At 38.3% G+C, this 12,876-nt stretch overlaps 1 protein-coding gene across 2 annotated transcripts in view; it reads right to left on the reverse strand.

Moving 5' to 3' along the window:
• Positions 1-12,876, reverse strand: part of ESR1 (estrogen receptor 1) — a 175,992-nt gene that overhangs the window by 82,223 nt on the left and 80,893 nt on the right. For both annotated transcript variants that reach the window (XM_054822184.1, XM_054822185.1), the window contains one exon: positions 5,877-6,067. In XM_054822184.1, coding sequence (XP_054678159.1) covers positions 5,877-6,067 — 191 coding nt within the window. The remainder of the gene's footprint in view (positions 1-5,876; positions 6,068-12,876) is intronic.

Raw genomic sequence — 12,876 nt, forward strand, 5'->3', positions numbered from 1 at the left:
GCATCATATAGAAGGAAATCATACCTCAAGAAAAAAAGAAAATGGGACAAAGTGGAGAATCTCCAAAGTAGAGCAACTAGAAGATTAGAAAACAAAACCTATGAGAAAAGGTTAAACAAACTGTGTTTCTTTAGGTTAGGTAAAACAGAATAATATTTTTTTTAAGGTGCGACATCTTTTGTGCTTTAAAGGCTTTTGCGGAAGTAAAGATAACAGTTATCTGTGGCATGATAGACAGGAATATAAGTGATGGGCTTAACCTGCAGGAAGGAAAGTTCAAATTTCTTAGTAGCCTTCAAAGATAAGGAGAATAAAACATTGGATCTGGCTACAGGTTTTTAGAAGCAGTTCAATAAACATATGTAAGGAACTGGCAACGGTTGATCCTATCACAGGACAGAAAGACAGACTAGGGCTCAAGGTCCACTGTAGCCCTATGATTCACTTAGACTATGAAAAATAAGAAAGTGTCTTGGATACGAACATCTTAAGTCACTGCCACATCCATGCTGAACACGGCACTAAAAACTCGCTGCAAAAGTACCACATTCAAAATTGCCTTACTCGGAAAAAAGAGGTATTGACTCTTGCCTTTCAATACCACCCAAGTATTAAAAATGCACCTTAGGGAACAACAATCAGAGCATGTGTTTAACTCAACGGGCACTAGAGAAAAACTACTAAAACCACAAAAATAAATCAAAAGAAGTTTCAGAAGAACCTGGCTGACTACAGGCTATTAGAGCAGTCCCAGTAATGGCTAAACCCTGGTGGACTTTCCAAACACACATTTTCTACCCTTCCAACAGTCACCTACCTCTCAAACTGGAACTGTATGTTTTCCACCCCGAGACTAGATACTGGTCTGCAGACCCCTGTTTATTGGCTGTGATTACCTCTCCTAGTCTCGCTTAGGTTCATGTTTTGTAGTTTTGCTTTCTGCTGACAATCCGTAGAATCAGTGTACAAGCAGCCTTATTAGGGAGTTTCTGTCTTCTTGGCTGCAAGATCGGTGCAGCATTTGCAGCTGTTATCAAACAGATTACAAAAATACCATGAAAACAGAAGACAATAATGAAAAGTTAAAGGGAAGATCTCAGAAACCTCCCAAATTGACAATATTGCAATTGCTGCACTGCAGCATTACCAAAACACCCAGTTATTAGACATGTTTTACCAGTGAAATTCTCTCCAACTCAGATGAAAATATGTATATATTACCACCACTCCTGGCATTAAAGTCTGAACTCCATACTTTCAACAAAGTACAGCTCTATCACTGTGAAGTTAAAACAATTGATAACACTCAAAGTCTACTGCCAAAACTCTTCTACTTGATGGTCAGAAAGCACAACCGTTAAATAAAATCCATGTTCGAGCCACACAACTAAAATACTTCCCAGCTTCGAGAATTCCTGCACTTCAGAGACCACTATATCTCTGTGATCAAGACATTAATGGCAGGCCTCTGGAATCCCTCAGAACAGCTATTCATCCATTCTCAGATGCCAACCTGTTCTTGCTGGACTGGTACTGTCTCCCAACATGCAGTAATTCTTAACTGAATATTTGTGAAATATTCCAGATTTTTGTCTGAGTATACAGCTGTGAGAAAAGGCAGAGAAGGTGCACCTGAAAAACATCAGAAGGGCACAAGAAGGAGGCAGGGAAATAGAACTGGGGATTTCTAAAATACTTCAGCAATTGTGAGATTTCAAGATACCCTCTCAGTGTAAGGAGTTACCCCTCGTTTGTTCTGAAACCCTTTTGCTCCCACTGGGGGTTCTCAGCCCCACATATGTAGGCATTTGTTGGATGCTTGTCAAAGATGGTAACAGTAATTCCTGTCCTGTACCTTGTGGTGGCTATCCAAAAAACAAGAGAATTAGAAGGAGGGGGAAAGAATGTGAGAGTCACAAGGGGATTTTTAATTTGTAAATGACATTTGTAAGGCTGATGTTGAAATACGTCATCCAATTCTGACAACCAAACTTTAAAGAGGCTATTATAGGTGTGGGGGGATGAGAAAAGGTTCAAACACAAAGGAGTCAGAAGATAGAAAGATATATAGCAGGAGACTGAAACATTTTAGTTCACTTAAGATATCAGGGTGATTGGATTGTAACAACTTAAGTTATAAAAACCTCCCACGGGAGAGAGATACTGGATACTAAGTCTGGTTCATGGATGTGATTCAAAAAGTAATTCAAATTAGAAAGGTAAGGTTTTAGCAGATGGGAAGACAAATCTTTAGAATAAGCAATCATTGTAAGAAAGCTCTTGAGCCCACAGATCAAAGCTGGGCATCTTCTAAAAGATTTACCTCCATCAAGTTACCAGGCTTTGTACATGGATAGCATATAAAGTTTATATTGCAAGACTAGACTTAATGACGTAATGGCCCTTCTTGGATTTAAAATCCGTAAGTATTTTAGTAGAGAAGTACAGTGTGCTGTGATGTGACTGCTTGTTATGCTTCTGGACTCAAGTCAGTTGACCAAGTACACCCCTGAAGGTTATGTATGCTGGACAAAGAATAAAGCACTCTGTCACCACGCAACACAGTGTTCTTGGTGTCATATGATTTTTCTCTCCCATGAAACATTACACATTAATATCAGTCTGCACAGAGTTTTCTCAAAACAAGGTCCCAAATCACTTTTGGGACATAAACTAACAAAATAGACTGACATGGGCAATTTCAGGAGGCAGTTGAGATTTTCCACCAACCATCTGTTGTTTAAACAAAATCGAGCAGTTGCACATATTGAGAGACAGTTACTAATTCAGATTGCCTTCTAAGCTTTAACTGTTTGACGGCAAAGAAAAACAACTTATCATTTAAAATTCACAAAATATTTCCAGAACCATTCCAGCTCCCCTGGATAAAAATGGAGCTATCCATCTCCATCGCAGGTAAGGTCCAATGCAGATGTGAGTTTTCACAACATTTAAGTATATACTAATGCAAGTAAGCATAGATACCTCAGATATCACTGAGAATAATAGATCCACAGGGAGGAAATGGATTACCCCATACAGCTTGTTCATTGTTCATGTCTGTACTCACTTTTTCCTCTGGTCCTATTAAGAACCATAGAGAATGTTTGACTAGGCTCTATTGACAACATCCAATTCCACTGCAGCAATTTTCCTGTGAAATTTTTGATGAGAAGTATAAAAAAGACCGATCACCTCTGCACTTATACATGTATTGAGAAATACAGGACAGCAAAGCACCAAAGTAGCATGGTTATCTTGCATTTAAAGAAAGACACACTGAACAGCAACAGAAATCTTTGCTGAAAGCATTCTGTGTTACTTTTGTTTATACAAACAAGTCCTGTGTACCTCAGTAGAGTTTAATCATATGCTTCATAGGAAATTTTTGTCCCTTTTTTAGGAATGCATATCATATATACAATGCATATCATATATACAATATAACATATTTAGTCCACATATTCTTCTACACATACATCCACACAGTAGTAGTATTCATTCCCAGATATCCAATCACAACCTAGTTAAAATTATTATCATCTGCAAGGTAAATGTCACGTTTTCTCATGTATTCTCAATCTAAAAATTACTGTCATTTTCATAAATTGGACACACATCCAACAAGAACATATAATTGCTGAGGTAGAGATCTCCTCCAGATCCAGTAGGAAATTCAAAAAATCCCTTAGTTCATCAGTACTGGGTAGCTATGACTTTAAAAATCCGTCAGAGGACTTTTCATACCACCTGTGATCAGGTGATCACAATTCTCTCATAAGTACTCATATTCTTGAATTACTTTCCTCATATAAGTGGATGTCACCTTTTATGATAGCTGTTAACTGCAAAAGAGGTGGATCAATTGGAGAAAATACAGAGAAGTTTAACAAACAGGATCACAAGTCTATAAAGCATGTTCTACTAAAAGAAGTGGGTTTGTTTAGTCTAAAAAAGAGAAGACTGAGGAAAGATATGATAACAGTCTTCAACTATGTAAAAGGTTGTTGTAATAAGCCGCGTTCATGCCCACAAGGGATAGGGCAAGAAGCAATGGGCTTAAATTAGAGCAAACATGACTTAAAGATCAAGAAAGGCATTTTATGGGACACTTAATCTTTAAATTTTTAAAGCTTACCTACTTAAAAATGATGTCAAGTATATAAATGTAGCAAGGACTAAATTTACATATTAGCATGTACTGTAGTACAAATAGATAACAGATCATTGTGGAGGACCACAGCATTTGTCCACATGGAGACTAGGGCAAAACCACCCAAGTGCTGACATAGAACCATGGAACTCCATGAAACAGTCAGATTCATTTCTTATTCCATAATGGCCAAAAGCTGAAGATCTGTGCTGTACAATTACTGGATAACTAACTCTTGATTTTGCTTAAGAATATTTCAGTTTTCACTTAGTTGCTGACTTAGTTCGAGTACAAGGACAGAATTGCAAAATTCTAAGAATAATTCTGACTTGGTCAGGGGAACTCAAAACGACAAATAACGAAAAACGCTCAATAAGGGAGCTGTTCTCCCTATGTCACAAGTTTAAGTAAATCATTCTGATGTTTAGAGAAAAGCATTTCACCCTTTCTCCCTCCAGCATTGCTTATTATTGACCTCTGGCAGAAAGCACTCTCTTTTCTAAAAATCATTCTGATGAGTCTGGAAAAGCAGAAATACAAGCAACTATTAACTAATCACTGACATTCAAATAATTTCATCAATGTCTATCCCGCAGCCAATCTTTCACTTCTTTTCTTTAAGGTGGGTAAAATTCTGAGCCGAATGTTGGAAGTCTTATTTAACTCACCTCAGTGGTAGTCATGCAACAAAACAGGCAATAATCATACCTTGTGATATGAGGTAAAAACTGTTCCTCACTACGTTTACTTCAAAAAAGGAGCAACAGGAATTTTTGTGCCTACGTATCACCTGGAGATTTAAAAAACTATAGAAACCTAACTAAAGCACAGCACTTTACTAGTTTTCTGTTTGGAAAGGAAGAAATCTGTTTTATTTTCTTATATTTTTTTTTTCTTTATTTTCTTAAGACTTAGATACTGAACAGTACCCATATTTTCAGTAGAATCCTGCTTACTTCTTACTCAGTTTAGGAGATGTTGAACAAAGCAAAAAAGCATCCATTCCACAGAATGACAGGCACTTAAATCGAGAATTATCTCAATCGCAGTAATTAACACTGTTTCTGTTAGATGCCCTTCACTCCACTGGACACCTTGCACAGTATACTTTTAGCCATGACAAGACTGTGAACTAAACCATTCCGCGTATAGTTCAAAGCCCAGCTTTGCTGTCAGATACAAATGCTATTTCATGAAGGAAACATTCCTCTTCAATATTGGTTCTCAAAAGACATCTCACATCTTCAAGGACTTGAGATTTGGATTGAACCATCTTGCTAATGGAGCACTAAATTATGATTAATAAATGAATTGGCATGAATTAATCTTCATCTGACAGGGAATTCACTCAAAAAAAATATTTTGGATAAAATATTTTTAATCACAGAAAAGAGATATAAATAGCCTGAAAGAGTGGTCATCTTGATCTGATATGGATTTTTAAATTAGATTTCTCACTGCCTCCACGGTCGGACATACCTAAACCATGGAGAACATGAGAAGCTTTAATTTCCCTTATTAATCTTGGACTAAATAACAACATATTATATACTTGCTAGAAGCATTCACCAAATATAGAGCTAAAAATATATGGGAGAGCACAGCAGCTGCTAATGAAAACCCAATAAACGTCATTGTCCTGGGCTCAGGCTGGAATCTCAAGTAGCTTCAAAGTTTCCTCAAGAGTAAAGAGTAAAGGTGGTTCACTTGAACAGTTTATTACCTTGAATACTCCTTTTGAAAAAAGCTTTGCAGCCCTCACAAGACCAGACGCCATAATGGTAGCCTGAAGCGTAGTCGTTGCAGACAGCACAGTACCGGGTCTCCTTGGTGGACTCCATGGACAGGCTCCCTTTCTCGTTGGTGCTGGACATCCTCTCCCGGATGCTGTGGCGCCTGTTATCAGAGTTTGGCCTGTTAATAGCAAAAAACCAAGCATAATGCTTTCAGTGAGGTTAAGTCTCATCCACTCCTGTGGATTGTAAGAAAGCAGCAGATCCAGTTTTGAAATGACAGATGGTCAAAAATATAATCTTTTATCACTCTCTGTCCCGTTCTAGTTGGAAAGGTGTAGAACCAGTAAGATACAGAGGAATTTCTCACAAATCAATCTGATGTTATTAGGCATTGTACCTTGAAAAATTAAAAAGCTATTTGATAAATTCATAAATTGTTCTCACGACATTACAAAGGAATACCAAAAAAAAAATCAGCATTTTTTTTGTGTACCTGCTCCTGCCCAAAGGGTTCAGCATGACTGTAGTATCAGTGTGTAGTTTGAGAATCTGAGGCAAAAAATCACTTAACGTTTGCACCTGAATTTGCAAATCGCTTAAATTATTAACCAGGCTGTTTTCAAGTATTATTGCCCAATTAGAGATGCAAACTTTCCTTACATTGTCAAAGATATAATACTGCATAAACCAGTCCCTATTCTCATTACAATACCACTTTCATAAAAATTAAGAAGTGGTTTTAGCACAAGAAAAGTCAGAAGGTATTAAAAATTGTTGCCGAAGAATTTCTGCTCTAGCAACGTACATGTTACTAGATACGTACTAGACATACTAGACATGCACATGACCCACACGTGCAGTATGCTGCTGAATGAAAACTGAACAAATCTATAGTGTAAATGGCAATGAATTCACATCCAGTGAATCTGGTAGAGGTTATTTTATGCGTAGCTGCTGCAGGTATGGTAAACAATATTCAGAAAGATGAGAGGATGTGAAATTACCAAGGGAACCAGCAATGAACTCTGGGATCGCTCCTGGAAGGCAAACAGCTCTTGCGAAGCATGCTTTCCAGTAAGAGTCTGCACTACAAATTGTCCAGCAAACCAATACAATTGGGCGTGACAGCATCAGACAAGCTAAAGCATGAAAGATCCTACTGTTTACAGTAATTATCCACTTACCATGCATGTTTTAAGTGCTGGTTAGTAAACAGGTGGCTCTTATCTCCCCAGAGTCCCAACACATTTTCTCAAGCAAACATATCCTGGTTTTGAGCCTAGGAGACTAGGGGGTCTCTTTTTCAAATTTCTTCCTACATTCCTCAATTTTGCCTTATTCCCTTCTTCAGTTCAACAAAACTTCCTTTGTTCTGAAGAACCAAGGCATCTGGCACCAACAGTACCTTCCTGCTCCAAACCAATAATCCCCAGCAGCTTTCGGATTACTCTGCATATACTCAACTATTCTCTTTCATCTAGCCCAAGTTCCCTGACATCTCCTGCTACAGCCCATCTCAACACCCAAAAGATTTCTACCAGCCAAAGCCACCTGGATGCTCTCACACATACTGCCAGCCATCTCTTCGAGACCCTTCATATATAATTTCTGTCCCCAAATATGATATATTTTCATTGAACAGCTTTGAATGAGTATCAGTTACTAGAGAAACATGATGCTTCACCATGTTAGATAGCAGAAACTGCTACTGGCATCATTCAGGAACACTGCATTTTTTAAACCCGAAGTTCTTTACCAAGCCTTATATACCAGCTAATTTAAAATACTTTTTTAAATAATTTTTGTTTCCCTGGGACTTGTGCAAGACAGAAGAAACTGCTAATGGTGAAGTGCTGCCATGGCACAACTCTGGCTTTTTAATGAGATGGGAAAACTGGAGAATGACACAATTCTGACAATATGAGTTTAACAAACTAGGCAGGGAAAAAAAAAATCCTTGCATATTTTAGATGTTAAAATGTGAAAAGGTGAAAACAATATCATTAATAAATTGTTATGGATACAAAACATACATTGGTTCATGTAACTACCTCTTCCAGCCCCCAAACCTAGGTAGTTTTTTTATTCCTCTCCAGGTCCTGAATCTTCCTTCAAATTTGCTTTATCCCAGTGCCTCATTTAATTGACCTTTTTTTTTTTTCTCCTGAGCACTGATCAAAGCTGTTGTTTCTTATCTTCTCCACCCCATTCTCCCCTGGCTACAGCTAGATCGCCTAATCCATCCTCTCAGTATAATTTTAAATTAACCATGATGTGGCTTTTTTACAAAATATACTTTTAGGCGTATATAACTACAAGAATGTTCTAAATAAATATTTGAAGTAAAACAGCAAGCAAACAAATAACTGTCAATATAATTTTAACACCAATAGACTAGTCTGTTAGGTATACATGACCACCTAATATTAATAATTTTTTATCTTTCTTTTCAAAACTATTACAAATATACATGTTATACAAGATAAGGCTCCCAAAATTATTTTCATATCAATAAGAAGTACAAATAAATCACAATTTTATAAAGTCTAACTTTTAAGTTATTTTTTTGAAAAAGCACATTAAAAAACAGTAAAAGGGGAAAAAAATTTCAAATTCCGAAACAATTACACATTTTTGCAGGTGTGTAGTAATTTTCCAACACCACACACACACACATACGAACAAAAAAAAGCGCAATCCTAGTTTCCTAGTTGGATACAAAATAAAACACTTCAACTAACAGGTAAAACCACAATAGAGTAAAGAAATACCAAAATGTATCAGTCATCACTCGGGCCAGATAATTTAAATTTTCATCTTTTTCAGAATATTTATCTTCACTCAGATCAAGACTAAGTTCACAAATACATTTTTATTAAAATTATATATAAATATATTTTTAAAAATAGCCTGGGGAAAAAAAAACCAACTTTTTCTATCTAGAACAGGTAAGAAATCTCATGAAAAACGTACACTCCAAAGAAAACACAATGTATAAACACTAACAGGGACGATGAAGTAAAGACAGACATATTTTGCCACGCTGCTTGCAGGGAGCCTGTCCCGCAGGTTCTGTCCATCCTGAGTCGCCCAGCGAGGCCGCTCTTTCGGAGGGAGGCTGCAGGCAGAAGGACCCGGGGCACAGGACCGACAGGCGGGGGAGCAATGCCACCGCTCACACCTGCCCAAAACACCCACGCGTCGCCTGTTTGGCTTAGAGCTCCATAGCCTTCCTGCTCACAAACTTGTTACATTGAAAGAGCACTGTAAATCCATTAAAGCAGACCTTCACAAAGGAAAATGAATCTAAAGGTGGCCTTGCTGGCTTCCCACCCCCAAAATCAGTGCCACTCGAGCACCACTTGAGCAAGGTTTTGCAAACCGGCCTCGCAGAGTTATCACATTCTGGCACTTGTGAACCACAGCGGGAAGCACACTAAAATACTCCTAGCCCCATCCTCCCCAGAAATAACATCCTGCCGCCCCTTTCCATTTATACAATGGAAATGAAAGCTGGTAATAAATGAACTTTGGATTACTACAACTCCAGTACTTATTAGAGGAGGTGAGGAGGAAATCATTTTGGGAAAAGAGTATCTCAGTAACACAAAGCTTGCCAAATCAAAATAACAGCTCAAATTTCTTCCAGAAATCAGTTGCTAGCTAGTGCACATCACAGACCACTGATGCTGTGTCCTGACAAAAAATAACAGTCTGCTCTTCATCCAGTTTTCAGTTAGGTTTCAAGGGTTAGCCTTCTGGAGAACATAGTGCAACAACCTAACCCAACTTTAATAACTTTGGCAAGATCATCATTCCCAAAATACAATAGCAGAACCTTTTCAACAATTTCCTTGTAATCTATGCAAACAATAACAAAAAAAGGAGACCAAAAGTTCTTGTCAACTATGTTTACCAAAGAGAAACACAAATCAGAAAGAAAGAAAACCTCATATAAAGCCCTCCCTTCAAGGCCCCCACCAAAACAGAACAGATTAGAAAGCCAAAAAAACCTCAGAATTTAGTGTTCATTTCCAAATGTAATAACACAGCACACATAGAATGGAAAGTGTTCTGGAACCTACAGAGCAGGACAAACTTGTCTTCCACACTCGCTTTCATGTTTTTTCCACCTATGTTGCGCTGAGTCTGCTCTTCAATAAATGAGTTAGCAAACAAGATATCTCTGCTTTAAACATTCACTCATCACCTGCAACTCTGAATCAGCCAAGAGATCATTAACCCCATGTTGACTGTAAGGTAAAAAGAATGTGTACATGATGGAATTACAGTTTTGTAATGTAAACTCAGTTCTTCACATCACCGGCAGGCAAGATGAATTTCGGATAACCCACAGTACACAATCCACCCAGCAGCGAGGTAAGGCCCAATTTATTCACAAACCCAGCTTTATCTGAAATAAAGAGATTTCATAGGTAGGAGGACTTAAAGGAAAAGTTATTTAAGCAGTTAAAGGAGACACCTTGAGAAACTCTAGTTTTCTGAATTTACTTTCATACAAGAAACAAGTCTGAGGTTGCTAAATCTATTTTACCAGAATGTATGGAAGTTCCCAGTGTAAAAAGCCTCAAAACCAATGGCCATTTCAAATGCAGTCAAGGTCTAGCTCAAATACTTTTCCACGCATTGGACTTATTATAACACCATTCTACTATTCAATATGAAATTAATTAGCTTGCTGTTAGAAGGTGAATTTCCATATGGGGCAAAATATTTATGAAAGATTATTTTAATTAAGTGCTTGAAAATACTTAAAAGACATCTCAAGGAGAAGTACTGCAATAGGAATGACTCAGTATACAAACAAACAGAAAATTGCCAAGTACATAAAGCACCTCAAAACTGTACTCTCAGAAAGTAGCTCCAATTAATCTGGAAAAAAAAAAATCATATGCCATCCAAATGAAAATGTTGGCTTAAAACAAATATCCCAAAATGCCTAGGGTTGTAATTAAACTAAATACAACTTGATGATGGAGAGAGAAAGTCTTACATGGAGCTGTATATCAAACGTACAGAATCACAGGGTATTTTAGGCTAGATAGGACCTTGGGAGGTGGCCCCATGCCAAGCCAGTGTTGGCACAAGATGGGCTACAGCAATGAGGGTGGGTTCCAGCAACGGGACCAGAAGCCAGTATCGCTCCTTGGCTGATCCTCCACTGGTGATGAAGATCAGCTGGGGCTCACCCTGGGGCCTGATTGCAAGTGATTCCTGATCCATGGCCCTGAGCACGTTTCACTCGCGCAGCTAAACTCTCTTGCTCTGCAAAACAGGATGGTTTCATCTATGGTACCAAAGGAGAAAGGACCCTTGCATATCTCCTGCCTGAACCATGCCCTGGGAGAAGATTACTCAGCCAGGCCAAACCATGCCTGGGAGTGTGAAGCTATTAAGCAATGAGAGGAGTCATGCCGTGTTTGCACCCGTGCCCTGGCCTTGTTTAGGTAACAAATATACAGGAGGGCCTTTCCTGCCCCACTATCCTCAGTTTATTCCCTGGTCAGCAAGTTAAGATCTCTGGCCACAGCATCAAAAATGACAGTAATAAGCATTTCCCTTAGACAATGATGATGTCGCTTCAGCTTAGTGCCTACCTTGCTGAATGTGACATTTAAGTTCATCTACAATTTCTATATTGGATAAACATAGCTGTGAAAGTTTGACGCTCCTGGGTGAAAATAAGCTGTAGGATGAGAAGGAGCTGCCTGTGATTCAGAACTCTGTATGGACTGCATGGCCAGCCCCTTCTCTTTCCTCTCCCACAGCCTTGCACACCTCCCTGCGCCTTCACAAGTCTTTCCAGCAGGGGAAACAGAGAGTGCAACCAGGAGGGCCACCAGAGCAGCTCCCTTGCCACCTGTGACAACAATGCGGGAGGAGACCTTCATGCCAGAGAAATGCTCCTCCTGATGCTTCATCTCATTCGTTTCATGGATTTGGCTCATACGTCCTCTTCTCCTTCAGGGTGAGTGCAGGGACACCTAAACAGGACTACCTATGTAGAAGACCCTAAGCTAGTGTAGTGAATGGATAAGGTGAAGAAATAATTGACATAAAGGAATGAGGAGAGACAATATGAAGAACTACTTTAAATGTAACAGAAGACACATGTGAAGGTCAACTAAGAAAAAAAATGGCAACGAAACCAACCAAAAACAGGATAGGCCTCAGTGCGGGTTAAAAAAAAAAAAAAAAGATAACTATTAGGAGAGAAATTTAGGGAAAAAAATGAAAATAAATGAAGTTATGTGAAAGTTGAATAATAAAATAATCTTAAAATATTGACAATATTTCACAATGTATCAGAAAATGCATTTTATAGTCAGAAGACATTGGAATGTTTTCTGTAGAACCAGAATAAAATACTATTTTACTTGGTAAATAAAGGAAAATAACTTAGGAAAAACAGCTCATTATTGACCAAGAAATGGTAATGTTGAGAACAGGCTCTGTCAACATCAAAACAAAAGCATATCTTCTTAGGTCATCAAAACTTCTTATTCAACATGAAATTAAACCTTTCCTTTGGCATTAGTTTTATCATCTTCTTTCATCCTTAACTCTGGTTAATTTCAAAATGAGAGTTTGAAATACTACATTTGGATATGCCAAACTAAACCATGCCATGTGTGAAGTAAAATCTCCTCTAAAGCTATTTGCTAAAGTCAGTATAAATTGGCACATCCTTTCAGTCCCTTAAAACTTCATTTTTTACACACTTAATTTTTTTCTCAGATCTGTCATTAGTATTTGCAGACTGGATTAAAGCCTAGAGAGGAGTGTCTATGCACAGTCACTGTGAGGTCCGTGGCATCTCCAGCCACGTTTCCTGGACATTCCCCCGGGAGGGAAAGGGAGCCCAGACTCCTCGTTCACATGCTCAATACCTGAATTTGGATGTTTTCAATATTGCCCTCTCCCATGCTCCCACTCCTGGGATTGGTTTTCCATGGTTTATAAATG

This window comes from Grus americana, chromosome 3 (assembly GCF_028858705.1).
Source record: "Grus americana isolate bGruAme1 chromosome 3, bGruAme1.mat, whole genome shotgun sequence".
Classification (NCBI taxonomy): Eukaryota; Metazoa; Chordata; class Aves; order Gruiformes; family Gruidae; genus Grus; species Grus americana.